The sequence below is a fragment of the Nanorana parkeri genome, unplaced genomic scaffold, assembly GCF_000935625.1.
Source record: "Nanorana parkeri isolate BGI_ZX_2015 unplaced genomic scaffold, ASM93562v1 scaffold4, whole genome shotgun sequence".
Taxonomy (NCBI): Eukaryota; Metazoa; Chordata; class Amphibia; order Anura; family Dicroglossidae; genus Nanorana; species Nanorana parkeri.
Window position 1 is genome coordinate 4,796,363 of NW_017306272.1, and position 20,789 is coordinate 4,817,151.

General features: G+C 37.8%; 1 protein-coding gene across 1 annotated transcript in view; it reads left to right on the forward strand.

The window, feature by feature from the left end:
- Positions 1-20,210, forward strand: part of SKAP2 (src kinase associated phosphoprotein 2) — a 181,977-nt gene extending 161,767 nt beyond the window's left edge. Inside the window, exons 12-13 of the mRNA XM_018575404.1 lie at positions 19,714-19,815; positions 20,172-20,210. Of these exons, the coding sequence (XP_018430906.1) occupies positions 19,714-19,806 (93 nt within the window). The 3' untranslated portion in view covers positions 19,807-19,815; positions 20,172-20,210. The remainder of the gene's footprint in view (positions 1-19,713; positions 19,816-20,171) is intronic.
- Positions 20,211-20,789: the final 579 nt, after the last annotated feature.

The following is a 20,789-nucleotide window of genomic DNA, read 5'->3' on the forward strand; positions in this document are numbered from 1 at the left end:
GGTAAGTGCACACTACTGCTGTTGCCAGTATTAAAGTGAACATTTTGCTTTGCCCTGCATAGGCATAACAATATGTTCACATTGACGTATTAAAACAAATGTCTACCGGCAATAGCTACAGTTATATCGTATTTTCAATTCACACAAAGTATAGAACTGAAAATGGATGCAATGTTAGAAAAAGTGTGTGGCTTGAATGTTTAGGGATTTTTAGATTGGTGGGAGCCATTCATTTTTTTTTTCAAGGCACAAAATTCCTTATTTATATTTCAGATAATTTTTATCATGCCCTGTGTGATAGCGTTAGTAAATCTTTCTAACATGACAAGACAATTGTCCAAGGCTCAGACCATTGAGTAAGAGTTTGGCACACTGTACTTATACATGGAACTTAATTAACAACAAAATGAAGAAGAGAAGATTCAGTAACTGCCTGTCTGGCAGCTCCAAGAACCCATCATTTGTTTTAGGGAATAAAGAACGCTATAGTTGCATAAATATTATGATAGTTAATTTTGTAATTGCTGTCATTTTGCATCCAGTTTTTGTCATTTTGATTGTTAATTAAATTGGCAATAAAATTAAGTCATCTCTGCGTTCCTTTCACCTTGATCATTTTGATCATATCTCCTCTGGACATTTTTATTATGTCAGTTTCAAACTTACTTTTAATTGCTATTCTTGTCTGTGTTGAATTATTTTTACAATTTTCTAAAAACATGAAAAACTCAAGAGGTCATCAGAGCTTCAGTGGAATTATTGGGACTTTGCTAAATTGATCTGTATGAATGAAAAATGGAAACTGTCTGTAAGATGTATGACCAAGACCAATAAGAGAAAGGAATCTTTTTATTGGGAAACAGAATAACATCTACCTGCATAAGTTGCATCTGGATAAATAAATAAAAAAGTAAGGTTATGTGTCAATGTTGATGGCTAGAGACATAAAGCAACCAGTCCTACTTGCAGCTTTTTTAAAAAAGGTGCTGGGACAAGAGACGATCTGAGTGCTCGGATAGGTGGGGAGGATTCTGGGGACTTACTTGGATTGACAGGTGAATACACATCCATACTGAACCAACAGGAATGAGAAAGGTGGATGAAAGGAGGATCCAATTGGTGAATGAGTGTGACGTGTTTACACATTGTGATAAATGGAGAGGAGAAAGAGATGAAAAATGGAGGGACAGTAACTAGTAAAAGGAAAAAAATATTTATTACAGAGATAGTCATAGCAAAATTATGCTAGGGTCTATGGGACCCCAGAATTTCCCTTGTATTGCATGACATACCAAATCTAGGACTGTTGGGAGGTATGAATACTTTTTAATGAGAACAGTCTTAAAAAAGGAAATCCCTAACAGTGGCATGCTGCATTAGCAAAAAGGAACACTTTTTGCAAATCAAACCACATGGACAGCAGTACACAGGCACAAAACAAGTTAGTTGTTAAATGCCACAAGTATAACTATCAAATCACCATATAATTGACTCAGCAATGTCAGAGCTTCACAAATTCAGTATTTATGTCTGTCATTGGGAAAAAGCTTTTACCCAAGGCCACTAAACAAAGATGAAAAACCTGGTGTAAATAGAAAATAACTGGACCCATTATCAGCAGACAAAAAGTAATAAGGTCTGATGAGACTTCTTTTACCCTATTTTCCTTCATTTATAGAAAGCAAGGATGCCCTTGACTCATAATATCTGTAGTTAACTGTTAAATATGATATCACAGATCTGTAATTGCAGTAGCAGCCATCTTGTGGCAATCCTGAAGTCTTAAAGTTACTCGGCATAGACATATAACAAAAAAGAAATAGCAGGTAATTTTATAGAACTAGAATCTTCCCAGATGATAATGGCCTATATGCACTGTATTGAAAATTAGTTTCATGTATTAATTGAACATGTCAGATCAGAGGGGATCTTACCACAAGGCAAACTAGGCATTTGCCTTGGGCGGCACTTTCCAGGAGGGCGGCACCCCCCAAAAAATTATCCTTACTCGAATCCACTGACAATCTCAGCCTCCTCTCTCTAACACTGGCAGAAGTGTTACAGCGCGCACCTGTTACTATTTAAACAGCCGCTTGCTGTATCCAGCTTCTGACAGGATAAGCAAAATGCATAGTGGCCTACCTTGCTACGTTAATAGCAAACCTGTCAGAAGCTGCATACAGTGTGCACGCTGTATCTAGCAATTGACAGAATACGCAAAATTTCTTAAACAGGAAGGGGTGGAGCAAATTTAGATTGGGGGGGTGCCCAAGTTTAGTCTTGCCTAGGGTAGCACAAAAACAAAATACACCACTGAGTCGGATGTCAGTATCATTTAACCTTTCTAGGAAGTCCATAAGTGTCTCCATCATCCCTCTGAGCCCACTGACACTCATCTTTATTCATTCACTATGGGTATGCACCTATGAAAAAATGTCCCTTTTTTCCGCAACACCATGCCATTTTCTTACATGTGCAGTGTGATGCTTTGAAGGACTAGGTGTGTTGTTTAATGCATTGATGACCATTGGAAGCTCATTAAAAATAAATGGTCATGTACCCCAAAGCGCATACACAATGTTTTGCTGTAACATGCATCAACATGCATTAAAACACACCTCAAATACCATTTTGTTTTTCTTCTTGACAGATGGTGAAAAATCCTGCTATTTACAGTGCAGGACTTCTGTAACAGCATTCCAGGAAAGACTTTAGCTTTTCATAGTGCAAAGGGGTAGTCTCTACAATAGGTCATTAACATTAAAGCATATACATACTACATATATATCCAGTGAGCTCCTAACATTCTGTACTGCCTGTTGCTGTGATTAGATACATTTTAATTTATAGATAGGTGTTTCTGTTTGTCAATCTCCTCAGGGCCGGCCTTAGGCCTTTAGGCGCCCTGTGCGAGAAAGCTTTACAGCGCCCCTCAGTGACCACACCCCTCCGTGGCCACACCCTTTAGTGGCCACACCCCCCAGTAACCACACCCATTTATCACCCATATTTTTGGTAAAATATAAAAAGCGGGGTCACGTCGGGTAAATAGACACCAAACATGTCATGCTTTAAAATTGCGCGCACCTGCAAAATTGTAAAAAATTACCATACCCAAAATTGACCATAGGTGACGCTTTAAAAGCTTTTACCGCTCATCAGTTTAGTGTTATCAGTGATTGAATCTCCTGTATGTATTATACAGAAAAATACACCTGCTAGAGCAATTCATGAAAATATAAGTGAGCTTAGAGTTCCACTGACCTATGTAAGATCATTTAAAGTGTAGTGCTGTGTTTTTTATGCTCATGAAACTCCTTGCTGACTTCTGATATCCCTATAAACTACTGCATGAGATGCATTAGCCTTTGTATATAAAGCAACATTTATGAGAACATAATTCATCCATTCTCTAAGGTATAGTAGCATTTTTAAGTAATGAATTGCTTTTATGTCTTAGACAACAAATTCAAGGACCATAAAATTTACAGTAACAGTAACCCATGCTGTAAGTACATTTATGATTTGGAGGTGTTAAAGCCAGGTAATATTAACATTTAACCCTGCATTGAAATCCCAAGATATATGACTGTACTTAAAGTTTTATCTATAAGGTTACATGCAACACTAAGGGGCTTATTCACTTAGCTGCTGAACGCAGCCGAGTGAATAACCGAGTCGAAGTGAACAGAGTCAAACGGCGTTCGGCTATTCACTCCGGCTCATTACGGCTGAGCCAAAGTGCAGAGCGACTTCAACTCAACCGATCCAACATCTGGATCGGCTGAGCCAAAGCTCTGGCAGCTCACTTGCTGCCGTTCACCCCTATTCTTAAGTATTTTAAAAATGTAAAAAATAGGGAAAAGAAAATAATTAAAATATTTGAAAGACAAGAAAAAAAAAAGAATAAAAAATAATTTTAAAAAACGACGCACGCCAACCCAACCGCACGCAACAAACTCCTGCCGCAGAATGATGCATCTGACAGATGCTAGCAAAATAAAAACAATTGGGTGGAGCTAGCGGTGACAGCTAGTTCCACCTAACTGTTTCCTATCGGCTGGCACCTGCCAAAGTCTTCTAGCAGGTCCCAGCTAATGAATAACAACTGGGCGGAGCCGGCCGGATCCACCTATTTGTTATTGTTTAATGACAGATCAGCGTCCCCAGGTCATTTGGGGACGCTGATATGTCATTACAAGTGGGCGGAGCGAGCCGTGAGATCACGGCTGGTTCCGCCCAGCGGTCATTTGCGTGGCCGACCTTTCTCCACACTTCGACTGTCACTTCAGCTCAGTTCGGCTCGGCTATCTTCGGCTGATGTACAGGCTATAGTGAATAGCCCGTACAGCAGCCCTTCGGTTCGACTGAACCGAAGGCCTCCGGCGGCCGAAGTGAGCCATAAGATCAGCCAAAGCTACAGCTGGATCCTTTGGCTCATTCGTGAATAACCCCCTAAGTTCCAGGATTCCTCTTACACTTCCTCTGTTATAGAGCTTTTTTACTTAAATATACAGTATATAGTAAATATTCACAGTTTGTTTGTAATGTTTATCAATGGGACAGATAGCGCAATCATTGGGCCCAGGTGCAATCATCTATCCCGAACTGCAGGTAACCATTCCATGTATAATTACAAGCCCATTCACTTGAACGGGCAGAGATGCCTCATCTGTATGGACCCACCTAGGATTCCTGCCAGGATTACTTTCTGCTGTGTTTTTAGACAGCAAATTAATTAATATATTTTTCTTTGGCACAGACAAAACTGACAGGGGTCTTAACCATTCCCTACTTTGTCCACAAAAAAAAAAAAAGGTTTGGAATTTACATATACTTTAACAGAGGACTTTTTAATTCTAATTTTTTATTACCTCTCCCAAACGATCTAGGTACTTGGCTGTTATGTTAAATGATATACTAACGTCCTCCCATCACCCAAAGCTCAGTAGCCCGCGATATATTGAGAGTGCTGCAGCCGGGACGGATCCCAACAATACTTTCTGGATCCACCCAACTGCGTGAGTGACAGCTGGCTCTGCATTTCTAGAGGCAGAGCCGGCTGTGCCCGCCCCCTCCCCAGTTTGTTCATCCACTCTGCGCTGGAGGATCGGAGAGGGGGGAATCCTTGCGGGGAGCGGTGACTGACAGTCACTGCTCACTGCAGGGAGACGATCGGGAAGTGAGCAGATCAGTGCATGTTTCTGCTCACTCCCTGATCGATAGAGCCGACCTGTGACAGCTTCTTTGTCACAGGGCAGCTCTAACTATGAAGATGAGTGGAAATCACTCACCTAATAGTTCTCCTTTAAGCATAGTGATACCCAGGGGCATCCCGAGGCTGGGTGACACCCGGAGCGGTAACTGAGTGTCACCCCGCCGAGACGTCACCACGCGCGGCAGTACTCTGATACCTGCCGGCGGCCATCTTGGTGATGGACGGCGGCAGAGAGAGGAGGGGACAGTCACCCGGCGGGATAAGGTATGCCGCCGGGTCCCCTCCTCTCTCCTGATACTGTTGGGCGTTCGGTTCATGACCGAGCGCCCGACTTTTCAGAGGGGGGTGACACCAAAATGACTGTGTGTCATTTTGGTGTCACCCCTCCAATGGTGTCACCTGGGTGCGGGCCGCACCCCCCGCACCCTCCTTGTGACGCCACTGGTGATACCCAAGCTTGGTACTGGTCTAGGTGTCCTGATCTTTGCATACATAGCTGGAATTTACTTTAGGTTTCCAACAAAGGCTCTAGTCTGAAAACAGTTTTGTGTGGCACTGACTCCCTAAAGATTTGATGTGCCCTCCTAGCCTTTCTACTGGTTTGGCCTCTACCTACACCCAAACACTCACCAATTCACTGATGGTGACCATCAGACAGACTTCCATTCTGTCATTCTTCTTTTTGCACTTTGTATTAACTCAAAAATCCAGGGGATAGAGGGTTGGGGGTACAGGATGCCCAGCAGGCCTTAGAAGCATGAACTGTACTCTGTACTTCTCTCTGGATATATATCCTCCCAAGGCAAGTTCAAGAGGCAAGGACCTCTGAACTCACATCAGGCAGCAGGCCTATGAGGCCAAGACTGGACCTTTCACACACACATCCTCTACAGGGAAAGCCTGCGAACCAAGGGCCCTTCTAGAAGGTCTCCCAAAATATTTATTCCTATCTCAGTCCCACATCACTGCAATAAACCTACCAGTGATTGACCAAGGTGAAATAAATATTTATACCTGGCAATGTTATATCTTATCATTCTATCCACTAGAAAACACTCCCTACTAGCAGGCAGAAGCAAACAATGTTCTGGGCTTAGGGAAAACAAAATGAACCCAGGTAACAATAACAATCAACAGACACACACACACACACACATATATATACATATATGTATATATATATATACATATATGTATATATATGTGTGTGTGTGTGTGTGTCTGTTTTTAGAAGTAAAGTTAAAGTGACACTAAGCTCAATCTTAAAAATGCATTCAAGTATCCTAACTATTAACAAAAATGTATCTTATTTGTGTATCACTAAAGGAAAATCCCACATTTTGAGTTGACAAAAAAACAGGAATGGAGGCAATACCTTTCAATGGGGACAGATTGATCAGTCTTAGATGGCATTTCTCTAACTTTGAAGATATTTCCTGTTGTGTCTACAGAATAAGAGAATGGGAATCTCCCCATTGGGACACATATATAAAAAAAAAAAACCCCGACAGATTCTTTAACTATTTCCTACTCCATACACAATCCAAAAATATATACTTTATTAAATGTGGACAGAGTACAGAGCTAAATGCTGTAACTCATGATCACCAATCAGAATTTTCTGAAGACAAGGGATGATAGAAAAACTGAGAACTTTCATTTGCTGAAATATCAGCAAAATTTGGTAGATTTGGAGTCAGTGGAGAGGGTGAAATTAAAGATTTTTTGTGGTTTTAAAGAATGCAATGGCTCCTGGGTGTTACAGTAGCTCCATTCAGATTTCCAGGACCTGATCTTGTACCAAAATGGCCCATTGCTGTGTAATGATTTTTGTTGCTTATAGAAAAAAAAAAAAAAAAGAAGGAAAACAAAAAAAATCAAAGTGATAGTACACAAATAACAAATACACACAAAAAGAAATACACAAATACAAAGAACAGAAAAACAATAACATAAATGACCCTATATAAACACTGCTTCTCAAAAAAAGTAACACCCTCTATACAAAGAAAATAAAAAATCACAAGCAAATTTCACCTAAGCAACTCAGCGAGATTGACAGTTTCTGCTTCAGAGAACTTTTGCTGACAGCGAAATCTGTCATTTCACAGGGGAAAATAATTTTGCCGACATCACTCCACTCATCATTAAAATTACTACATGCTAATTTTGCAGTTAGTACTGCTCCTTAGGACTTAGGACTTTGCTCGCACAGTGGTTTTATTGAATGTGGCCAGTTATGATTTAAGTTCACTGCTGTATTACCGTATATACTTTCTCAAAAACTTTTGATTAGCTCTGCTGTGGAGGTAGGAACAAACACTCAAAATTCTCGCACATTATATTATGTTCTACACCATCTAGTGGCAAAAAGGTAAAAGTGCTCGTCTTTATTTGAAGTAGGCTAAAGTTCCCTCTCATCAAGTGTCAGCCATGTGCAGAAATGAATCATGACAAAACCCTGTTGTTGATAAGTTGTTACAAGCAATTATTGTGCGCTTAAGGTTGAATGCATCAGTAACATTTCTGACAGAGCACATGACACTTTCCTATTCAGTACAATATACAATGCAGAAGGGAATAACCAGGGAACAGACTGTGCAATTGATAAATGAGCCTCTAAGTCACATGAAGAATATGCAAGGCAATGGCCACTTGAAACCCTTAAATTTTTGCAAATACATTATTTGGACTCAACCGCGGTAGTTTTCACTACACCCTTGCGAAAACGCCAGCACTGATAAGGAATGTATTTAGTGTATATTACCCGTGCATAATTCATCCAGACATTGTTTATGGGTGACTGTAACATATATAATCTGTACATTAAGTTGACCAAATTATTTTTAGCTTAATAAAAACATTTTGTCAGCGGCTGTGGCTTTTGTAAACATTTATGAAGTTTTTATTAAAGCAAAAGCCTGCGATTCATATGGTATTTATTTAACAAATCCGAAGCAGCCGATATGTAATATTAGCTCTATATGAGTAGATTCATTTTTTATATTTTTTTGGATGTTGTCTTAGCTCATGAAAGATGTGTGTTTTTCTTGAAAAATGCTCAAGTATGTGTATGTCCTTCTGCCTTCAAGTTATACAGTTACTAGCTGCTATGTGAGTGTATTTAAGCCTCTGGCACAGTGTTCACTGCTATCCTTCAAACTTGGGGCATTTGGGCAGATTTTAACCTCTGCACCTTCATCGTTATAAATCTTTGAGCTGTTTCCCTTAAAAGGAGCACAATGGCTCAATTTTGCATCTCTGCTGTTTTTATTTCTTTTTCTCTATATGCGCTGCAGAATGGAATGAGTATGAAAACACTTTGCAAACAAGTTCAAATATATATTTTTAGTATGAATCAAATGCGCATCTCACTTTAAATAAGCAACACTAATTACAGGATGGCACCCTTTGCAGTGCCATTTGAGGTGACCCGAGTGGTGTTTTTCTAGTGTTACAACTTCCTTTCTGTTTGAATTGGATCTTCTGGCTAGACAGGTCCTCGGCTGGCCCACAGAGCTGGAGCAGCCAGGAGGCTGGGTGTGTAGCCAAGCTCCTAGCCACAATTAAAGTCTAAGTAATCATGCTCAGAGGAAGTTTAAAGAACCTGATAAAGAAGAATATATTTACAATCAAGATTGGCAGGGGCGCAGTATGCAGCAAGATTTTTTAACAAACGTTTGTTTTCCTGTCTAGTCATCTTGTAGAAGAACACTATCAACTGTTACTTATAAGCCTCCTGACCTAACATGCCAGCTAACATACAATAACAGCCTGCAAAGCAAGCCTTTATAAACTTCAAGAACCTCATACCACGGAGGAGGCAAAAATACTTCTATGTACATATGTGAGAACATTATTAGCATCCCTGCCACATTCAATTTATTGTAGAGATCTGTTGTAAAAAATAAAATTAGTTATTTATTAGTTAATTATTAAAGTAACTTGGCATGTTAAAGCTGGCTTCCATAATCTGGGTTTTACAGGGCTATTCACTAAAGGGTCAATAGTTTGGAGAAGGCCGGAGAAGAGAACAATCTAGGACAGGGGTAGCTAACCTCCGGCCCTTCAGCTGTGGTGGAACTACAAATCCCATGAGGCATTGCAAGATTCTCACACCACAGACATGACTCCCGAAGAGAGAGGCATCATGGGATTTGTAGTTTCACAACAGCTGGAGGGCCGGAGGTTTGCTACCCCTGATCTAGGACAACATAGCTGAACTGGACGACAGTGAGCTGAATTGGAGAATGTTTCCAAATCAGCTATTTTGTCCTAGATTGTTCACTTCTCCTTCCTTCTCCAAACTCTTCACCCCTTAGTAAATAGCCCTGTTAGTTTTCCATCAACTTTTAATGACATGCACACATTTTTTTTTACACATACAAAACATGCATATTTTTCCTCTATAAATTTTAGGATGCGTGTTTGTTTTTAATACATATAGAATTCACATGTGTAGACAGTATATATAACACCCAACACATGCATGATGATTATCTATCTATCTATCTATCTATCTATCTATCTATCTATCTATCTATCTATCTATCTATCTATCTATCTACCTTCAGCAATATATAAATATACTGTATAGATGTGCATCTGTATGGAAAATATATATATATGGAGCACTGTGCAAATTGTTGGCACTATATAAATCCTGGATAATAATAATGTAAAAAAATATTACAATATATATATATATATATCGTGTGTGTAAATATATATGATCGTCATCAATCTAATAATTTTAACTGTAAAGGCATAGAACAGATATTTGTATCTATTTAAAGCTGGGTGCCGATATAACAGTAGCTTCACTGCATACGGTTTGATCTGGTTGTAAAAATGATCCCGTGGAGCTCTTGCAGTTGCAGATTCCACCTCTTGCTTTGTAGGATTGTAAAGCGTCTGAGAATTTTTGGAATACTCAACACACATGCAATATAGATTACAATTCAGATGATGCATGGGCCCACTTGATACTGTTATTAACTTGTTTCTGTTCACACTTCCAGGAACACATGCACTGCTAAGCAAATAGAAGTAAAAGTGAATTTGGCCGTAAAGTTGCTCTTAAATTGGAAAAGCTCATTAAGTCGTAACAAAACATATTATGGACATAGACATCCACAGGAGTAAATCTGCACAATTATGTGTTGTCAAGAGAGTCTACAGAAGATATATTTGTTTCACATGTGCTAGGCTTTGTCTTGACAAGTCTTAAAGGGCACTAAATAGACACCGTCATAAATTAGTCTCCCTGCTTGTCCAGGCATCAAAAGACTTGTTTTGTTTGTAGTAAAAGTTATGAATGAAAATCAAATGGCAATAATAATGACAGTATTATAAATAGTAGCCTTATAAAAAAGGAAGCAGGCACTTGCAGTCAACTTACTGATGCTTTATTAATAGACAATTCACTAGCTTGTAATATTTTATTTATTTATTTATTTTTTGGAATTAAGCAGTTCCAACACTTTTGCTGCGATCATACAGTTATTTCCCTGCTTACCTTGGTAGGATGTTGACACCATTTCTTGGGATCCAGTGACAGGATTACCAAGTTATCCTTTTAATTATCAATTGATCTACTTTATACAGGTTTCTATTTTCATAAATACAGTTACGGCCTTTTCTGTATATATTTAGCTGCAGAACCAGTATAATTCACAAGGGTCAGCAATTAAAGGGAATGCATAGTGCTTTCCATACATTATATTTTTGTATTACTTTTCAGGAGTAAAGAAATAACATTGTTGAAAATATATTTTCTTAATAAATTCTTGCCAAATACATGTGAAAGATTGTGTGTGCAAATAATGCAAGTGATACTTGGACATTTTGCCGGTTTACTGGTGATCTGTGATTATGGACCTGAATATTAGGATCTCAGATTGCAGTCAAGCAAGTCTGAATGAGTCGGCTGAAAGACCCAGAGGAGGGACACTTGATCCTCTCCTCCTACCAAGTTAAAACAGTGACATTTGGATCTTCACACTGTAGGAGTAGTCAACAAGTGCTGAGATAGTACTGGGCTTCCTTATTAGACATCCCAGCATGCACTGCATACATTGAATTATGGGAGCACATTGAATTAAACATTTATTTGTCAAAAAAAGATTTTACAAAAACAAAATCTTTTAACTATTAGTATAACATTTTTTAAAAATGGCCAAAGCCCACAAAAATGTTCTTTTAAATGGATGACTTGGCAACACTGTGCAGTTGCTGATACTCAATTTAAAAAGATCATTTGGAACATCGGGTGAAGGGAATATCGCAATTTCGCAATCATTTGAAACCAAATACTCACTTTCTTCAAAGTGCTGTAGACACAGAAAGTTCACTGAGTCCAATAGCAAGCGCTTTACTTGGTTTAATAACACCCAGTCTCACTTAAGCCATTCTGCCCTTTTCCCTAGTCCTCTGGACCATAGGTGGTGTAGCAATCAGCCAGCCTGTCAGTCCAGGTCTATACAGGCCACTGCTGCATCACGTGTGTGTTTACCACTCTACTCCAACCGCAGGGATCAAGAACAAAGTCATGTAAATTTCACTTTAATAAATGGTTTTGAGGTTTATGGGAAATTAATATAAAAAACTCTATGTGCAGGGAGTTGTAAGGAAATGTGAAAGGATTAACAAAAAAACGTACAGTTGGGCTTTTTGAAAAAGTCCAGTCCAATAACAACAGAGGCCACCGCACACCTTTCTGGTTGGCTGTCTAGGTTACACGTAGCAGCACTTCAAAAACTATTGCACAATATCACAGTACCCTGAGAAAAGGATGCAATATATAACATGTATGAACATTTGCACAGAAAAGATTGTAGTTTTTGTAAATGATGGGCTTGAGCTGTCATTTTATTGAAAGTAGTACTAAGCGGAGCTCTTCTTTAAACATACTGTTCTATATCTGCACAGTTTCCCTGGGTGGCAAGGGCTAAGCTGAGAAAAGCCTATTTTGCATGCAAAGTCACCTTATTTTCATCAGTTATATTGAAAATCAAATGCTCTACTTCCACTCTGCTTTTCTCTTGTTACTAAATGTACATGTTACATGCTGTATGGAAAAGAAAAGCGACATTGAGAAGGTGATAAGTCCGAAGTATGCGTGGTAAAAACTTGAGCTGTAAATTAAAACTAGTTCTTTAACTTGTACACATGATTTGAAATGTCAGAAAATAGTTCTTTGGTAAATAGGATATCTCCTGCCCCCTAGTGGTGATGCCACTGCATGAGGAAAAGGTCGGAGCTACAACCTATGTATTCATTTTTAAAAAGTCACTTTGACATCACAGTGCTTATTAAATGTTAACGTAAATTGCAGAAATTGTATGATGCAATTTTCACTTACTTGTCAAAGAATACTATGTTGTCACATATACATATTTTCCCAATTTGTTTAGTAGCACAATATACAGTGGGAGTTGTGCAGAGGGTATAGTAATCTGAGCAGCACACACTGGCCAGATGTTCTAATGCATGCCATAAATGTAGGATCACATGTCTGCTGCTTACAATTTATAGGCAGGCATTCTTAAGCACTCGCTGCTGCTCTTTCTAAGATCAAGCAAATGTGTGCTAGTCAGCTTCAGGCGATGTGCCTCTCTACATTGTAAATCATAAACCTCAAGTCTAAGAGGAGTTATTACATTTTTTAGATTCTAGCACACCTGGACGTAGTATCTTTACTCTCTTTTTCTTTATGCAGAGCCTTTAAGATGTTTATTTAATGATATATAAGCTTATTTTCTAAAGTGGCTTATTTCTTCCCCGTTTAGCCTTGTAGCACTGGAGTTTGCAACCCAATTTCCAGCAAGGATGATTTGCCAATGGTTTCTTCCTTCTTATAACCCCCAAAACATTTAATTTCGAATTAAAGTGTGATTTTTTTTTTCCACTCCTTTTTACCTCTTTCACTGGTGGGATACACATAGACATGCTCACCTGCTCCTGTGGTCCATTGCTCTGTTGCCAAAAGCTGGGTCCCATGCCACCATCTTCTTTCCTGATGTTATCGGGAGCTGGCTGTATCTTCCTGGTTCAGGAAATTGGCTCTCTGATGACGTGCTGCCAGGTCCACCCTCCTCCATCTGCCCAGTGGAAGCTTAAAGCTCCTGGGATGTGTGATGTGCATGTGCAGAGGTTTTTAGGAGCACAGAAGACGTCATTCTTGCCGGGGCAAGAATGGAGGAGGGGGGCGGGCCAGACTATGAAAACAAAAAAAGGTTTTAAAAATGGCTTTATATATTGCAGGAGGAGAGGACTGCAACCATAAAAAGTTGATTTATTGAGTGAAGTTCCACTATAATACACATTCAAGGACCTGTATAACATACTATTCAAACCAAAAACAATAAATGGTCCGTGTATATAAAAAGTCACCCAGAAGCTGCTTCCTACTCCTCACATAATAGTTTGTTGTAAAAAAAATAAAAATAAAAACCGTGGTAACTACCCATAAAAGTCCTGTAAGCCCATTTTTTTCCTGCTTCTGTACAATATATGGAATTGGCATGCATAATTCTTAGGATGTGGTTCAAAGCCAAAGCTATACATTGTAGTTCATGATAGTTCATAGATTGTAGTTACATGGGAACATACAAAAAAATTCACATTCAACATAGCAACATTAGCAAACTCTTTAAGATTAATTCCGTAACAAAGACTAGAGGCCACCACCTAAAACTGGTAGAAAAATTATTCAAACACAAGGGGCAAAGGGGGTTCTTCTCAGTTCGCGCAGTTAGGGTCTGGTACTCGCTGCCTCTAGCAGTGATTTCCGCAAATAGTCTGGAATCATTCAAGAAGCTTTTGGACCATTTCCTGAGAGACCATACTGTACAAGGATACAGGTATTCTTAAGAATGAGAACACTCAGGGACCTATACACACACACACACACACAATAGGTTGGACTTGATGGACTTCAACCTCAAATACTACGTAACTATGTAACATTCAATACACCTTCATTTTATAATCCAGAAACTTTTTATATACAAAGACAATTCCTTGGTTTTGGTTTGTAGAGTCTGTTATACAGATCCATTGTGTGTGTGTATTCTTTCATTTCTGGGTGCTGGAGGCTCCAAACCATTAATTGGTGGACCTAGAGTCATAGTATTTAGTTGTACAGGGTTATTCACAAAAGGGTGAAGAGTTTTGGAAGGCAGGAGAAGTGAACAATCTAGGACAACATAGGTGAACTGGAAAGTGAGCTGAGTTGGATAATTTTTCCTAATCAGCTATGTTGTCCTAGATTGTTCACTTCTCCTTCCTTCTCCAAACTCTTCACCGTTTTGTGAATAATCCTGTTAGTGTGTCATAAATGGCTTCTGACAAAACTGCCCTTAGAGTGTGTGTTTGTATCACTGTGGTAAGTACCTCAAATTGTAAGCTCCTCTGGGGCAGGGAATGATGTGAGTGGTTCTATGCAATGTGTCGGCATTATATAAATATGGTAAATGAAGGTATACATTGTCAGAGATTGCACATTACAATACATTGTATACACATACTCCCATATGCTCAATGCATTTTCATTGGCCTATGTTTCTATCTGTCTATCTATCTATCTATCTATCTATCTATCTATCTATCTATTATCCATCTAGCTATTGATCTATCTTTAGGTAAAGATAAGGAAGTTCCAAAGAAGAGGAGATTAAAGCTGAACTATAAAAGGGACAAGTTAATGCTGCTTTGTAATCATTACTACATCATTACATTTATTTATTAAATTCAAGCAGTATAAGTACCTAAACTAGACTTGGTATAAGCCGCTTACTGTCTACTGTACAATCTGTACAGCAGAGCCCAGACTGGGGAGGGAGAAGCAGCACAAGAAGCCAATGAGATATACTGCAGCGCAGGAGCATACTGATAGAACAAGGTAGAAGAGTGACAGAGGGATGAGCTTATTGGTGTCTTGCTTATTATTCATTGTCCAATCACAGGGTTGGGGGGGGGGGGGGGATTAAACTACAGCAGATAAATGGCAGACAAGGCTGTGCTGTAGGGTAGTGTTGTATGAATTTTGAGGCCTGGATAGATAGAAATAACAATCCTTTGGCAGATAAACATTAAGTTCAGCTGTAAAACTAAAAACAGATACAGCAGACATTTATTTGAATGCTTCTATTAATGGTAAACCAGCATTGTAAAAGGGTGTGGTGGGGCAACCAGCATTGTAAAAGGGTGTGGTGGGGCAAATTAAAAGGAAATGCCTAACAATATAGCAGTGTAAAGGACCTAATAGTGTGTACGCCTTGCGCTTGTTAATTAAATTCATCCATTCGCTTTTTCTGAATGTAAACCCATCTGGATGCTGGGAATATGGTAAATAATAACTCACTGGACCATATTACATTTTCCATTGCCCAGGGGTCTGGGTGCTGTGCTCCTTACAACAGGTTATATAGCTGTGTCTTATGGCCTTGGATAGAAGCCGTTTTTAAATGGCATTCCTGCCATAAATTTGAGCTTGGTGACACTCACAATGTGTAGTTATTGTTAAAACTAGGTCATGGAGATGCTGATTCAATTCTGTGATGGTTTAGGAGGCTTTCATGTGGCAAATAAAACTATTTTGTTAAGTGCCATCCGCCCCTGAAATCTGACTTGCACTGCTATTGTTTTTTTCCATTTTTCATTGGCATATTGAATCATTTTCAGATTTATTTATTTTTTGACCAAAGAATCTGAATTTCAGGCACTCTGGAACTCCGCTAGTTAGGTTTCCACAGAATAATATAGGAAATAACAAAGCGCTAACTGACAAACCTGTTTTGCACCTGGCACTATTTACTAAAGGAGTAGAGACTGTTCCCTTTACAAAGTGAAAGTTTACTGAGCTTAGTATAGGGGGAAGCATGTGATTGGATGATTAACGTGAACACAGCATTACCTTATTTACTAAGCGCAGTGAACATTCACTAAGTGAACATTATCTATACCTTTATTAAATCATCCCAATACTGCTAATTGGCAATCAGCCCAAAATGATTCTCCCAGCTACTATTGTGATTTAGTTACTTCTAAACTAAACTCCTTATAGAAGTAGTATTTGTTCTTTTCTTTTGTTTACCCCTGAAGATATATACAGTTGGACATTGAGAGCCAGACGTTAAAGTCCAACTCCAGTTAAACAAAAAAGTAACATATATATATATATAGATATATATATATGATTTTGCCATGTTCTTAACCCCGTGTATTTGGAGACAATATGACATGTATTGTAGATGGGAACAATCCAAATATAATAACATTTTTTTGTAAATATAATAGATGCCTCTTGGTGGGTTAAGGTACCACATCCATATTATTCATATAAGATTTCAACAATTGTATTAACGTTTTTGTGATACCATTACAGTCTGACATACTAGTGCTAGTTAAAATCCTATAACAAAATTTGTTGTTAAAATTGAAAATTGCTTAGCAAATTGTTTCTTTCTTGTGTGTTTCTTTAACATTCTCAATTATTATTGCAAAACTGTCACCTACCAAAAACACATCATTAACCCTATGACTGAACAAGGAGCGTATGTAACAAAACATCAAAACATGTTAAATTGGCTGTGTATTACAGCTGTTTAGTTCCTTCTACATTCACTAACTGTCCTGTGCATGAATCATAGGTAATCTAGGCACATTTGAATGTGCACGTATTCGGAACTGATACTAAACTGCTCATTTATTTTCACAGCACATGCTCTGTGTGTATGTTATATTTTGCTTGCTTGCTTCAAATATTTCTAGAATAGAGCACAGAGCACTGGCTAGCTCAGAATGATGACTTGTGGCTTAGAGTATTAACTTTTCCCATCATATTTCATACTCAGGAAGAAGGAAGAGAATTAGACAGCTGATTACTCATACAAATCTCATGGACCGCTACCTATATAATACAAAAAACGATTTGTAGTAGTATGACTGGATAGACTTTTCAGTTATGTGTTAGGTTCCTGCTGCACGCTTTATTTCTTTAGGTTGACCATATGCACATTGAGAGGTAGACGTGTCTGACTGAGCACAATGTCTGCCCATCTTCCTACCCCCCAAGACCCGCTGCAATGTTAACTGGCTATTAGCCCCAAATACTAAAGGAGAATAGGCACCTAGCACATTGAGATATTTTAACAAGCTTAAAAAAAAAACATTTCTGCAGCATCATGGTTATTCGGTTATGGTTCATGGTATTTTATAAACAGGAATTAAATCTTTATAGATAATAAATGACTCACGCCTAAAACGGGATTGCATTGTTAAGGAGCAGACTGAGATACTAAAATATTGTTTTTATTTTTTGCATTCATGTAGTGGAAAATTACAGGTTTTGGTTCCTGTTTATTCAGATCTCTGACAGTTTTGCAACAATATGTAATTATCCAATTGTGCCACAAAAAATATATATTTTCTTTAAATGTTCTTTTATGAACATTTGTGCATGACTGGATAATTAAAGTGATCACAGCAGATACCAAGCACATTGAACATTCACCTTGCTAAGTGAACTGTCTCTACTCCTTTTGTCAATACTGACCATCGTAAAACAATCATAATAGTTCCCAATCATGTGATCACTATGTCAGCTCTGACATAGTGATCACATGCAGGCTGAAGGCTTCATTGACAGAAATAAACACCTTAAGCTTGCAGATGAACACTACCACCTTCAGGCTGCAGTGTTTATCTGCAGGGCCATATATTTATTAGTTTAACTGCCAAATACAATTGCACTATTAAAAATAAGAATACACATATTAAAGGTTGTTTTCTTACATTTGTGTGCACGTGTCAGGCTATAATAAAAACAGAGCAGGGTTTCTTTTATTAAAACAATGTAGCAAAAATGAGTTATTGATAAGTTTTTTTTTAAGTTGACACTGCTAAATTTGACTTGGAGGTATCAATGACCTCTGGTCATGAAAGAGTTAAACATAATTACCAAAATTTTTGTCAATATGTTCAAACTAAAGATTTTGAATTACACTTTAATATATACAGTATATGTGTATATTTTAGCAAATTAACAGAAGGCGGTATAGTAGTGATTTTCTTAAGCACAAAGTGGAATACCTGTTCAACCAGTACATTGGAAAAGCTTTTACCTCAGTGTTTCCTTTACTATAGCACTTAGCAATTTATACAGTAAATATATAGTAAGTATAGAGCATTAGGAATGCAAGTGTATATAAGATCTCAGTTTCTGTTCAGGTGTGGGTAAATTTACATAGATTGCGTTCAATTTACAAAAGGTTTACTGCTATATTCTCATCAAAAATACCCTAACAGGCCCAGGAGAATTTTAAAAAGCAGAGTAAGAATTTTAAAAAGCAAGTATGTAAGAGATGAGACTCTTTACTACAAGTAAACTGTTGTTTGAATATCTCTTAATTGCATTGCATTTCCTTTTGCTGGTAATCAGTAAACGCTGCTATATATTACAGGCTCTTGTCTGAAAAACTAAGGCTGCCCATGTATCATATGCAACTTACAAGCAATACATGTTGTGCTACAATTGCATGCTTCATTTTTATGGAACATGGACACACTGCTTACCAAGAAGATGTTGAAAAAGACAAACATGTTTACGTACCCACAAAACATGATTTTCCTGTTCTGAGGCACATTTTAAGATTATGTAGTACTATATTTAGAACGGTAAATACATAGACAGATAGATAAGTAGGTCGTTATGAGCATAATGATTTGCAAATAGGGTTCATAAGAACATTGTAAAATGTCTTATTCTTCTTCATACATGCATCTAAAATTGTTCATTCCGTAGAAAATCATACAATTTCTGAATCATGTTTGTCTACTTTCCGGTTTGCATGATTGTACACAGATCAGATAGATCTACATAGTGACTTGGTGATAGATAGTTAGAGAGACAGAGAGGCAGACCGATAGATGGGTAGATAGGCAGATAGATTAAAAAAAATAGAAATATCTCATGTTGTTTTAACAACTCTGAAATATTGAATTTATTATGAAACTATACAAATGCTATTTAACTTTCCCCTATGTTTACTATATTAGATTGTAAGTTCTTTGTTGCACTTACAAGTTTCTTTTATCAGTTTTTGTACCAAATCATTTTACTTGCCCAGAGTTTTTATGTATCTGTTTCTAAAAGCATTATGCTTTCTGCCAAAATCTTCTGAAATAATAATAGTATCGTGTATGGAAAAAGTAAAGGAAAAATATGTGTCAATATATAGCAATATGCAGTGTGTAGCAATAAATAATAAATATACAGATGTTATGTGTTCTGTACCGTCATCTGTTTGCTCACGCATAGTCACTGCTGGAATTTATCTAACAATAGCAGAAAGGTGATTCTGAACATGTTTGGTATGGCTATGATTAGCAGGCCAAACATGGAGCACAAAACATTTTAAAGTAGCTTTGCATTAAATGATATTACATTTGTGCTAGGCAAAAGGTTAATCCAGCTTATTGTTTTGAATTAGGAGTACAATAGATATGGCTGGTGGGTAGGAGAAATGAAGGGAACCATTGGCCTGGTGCCTAAAGCGTACATAATGGAGATGTATGATATTTGAGAGGCCTGGGTAAGTACATTTTAATCCAATCTACCATAATGGCTCATGTGTTCTCCTGCTCTCTGTTTTATAAGCATTTCCTTCCTAAAACCTCTGCTGCTGTTATATTAACTTAAGGACTGTTGCAAAAAATAGCTTTTAAGCCTTAATTAATACTGCTCCATTAGTTGTCTGCATGCAATAGAATCCCACATTGCAATGTCGGAGCAGTGAGCTTATCTCTTCCTCAGCTTGCTACTGAATATTGCCTTCAATCAAACATTATAATTAATTTCTGTCTTGGATACCGCGATCTTTATGATAAACCAATTGCATCAGCTCTTCTTCGCTCATGTCCGTTTTATCACTTTTTTTTTTGTTACCAGGAACCGTCTTTTATTAGGACCATTGAAAGGGTATCATCTCGAGCTTCATTTACTTTGTGTGGATTTTAGGTGTTTTCATTTGATATGTGAAATGAAAAAATGTAAATTTTTTTAATGACGTTTTTGTTCTATAATAATATGTGTTTTTACGATGGTTCGGATTATTATGGCTCACAATGCATCATTTTCTACACCTCTTTTATTATTGTTACAAGTCATTTTGTGGAAATCAAACAAAGTAGAAAATCTATTGAATAGCATTCCCTTCTTAGTGACGAAAATGATAAACATTCTAAAAACTAAAAAACGAGAGTTGCTTTTTCTAATCAAAATTCCAAACTTTGTAAACATGCTTAAAAAGTGCATGAACATGACTGTTTATTAATGTCACTGTTAATATTCCTAGGTAGTACACGCGTATAAAAGACTCACTAAGTACTTACTACGTTAAGTTTTGTTGCAAGGTTTAAAAACTCCATATGTCTAAAACTTTAAAATGAGATCCACATTTTTTTAGGAAATCCCAGTTGGTCGTAAATCAGCACCAAATGTGGTTTTACGGCCCTGTCATACCATCTCCGGACCAGATCTTCACGCATTTCTGCAAACGTCGTGCAT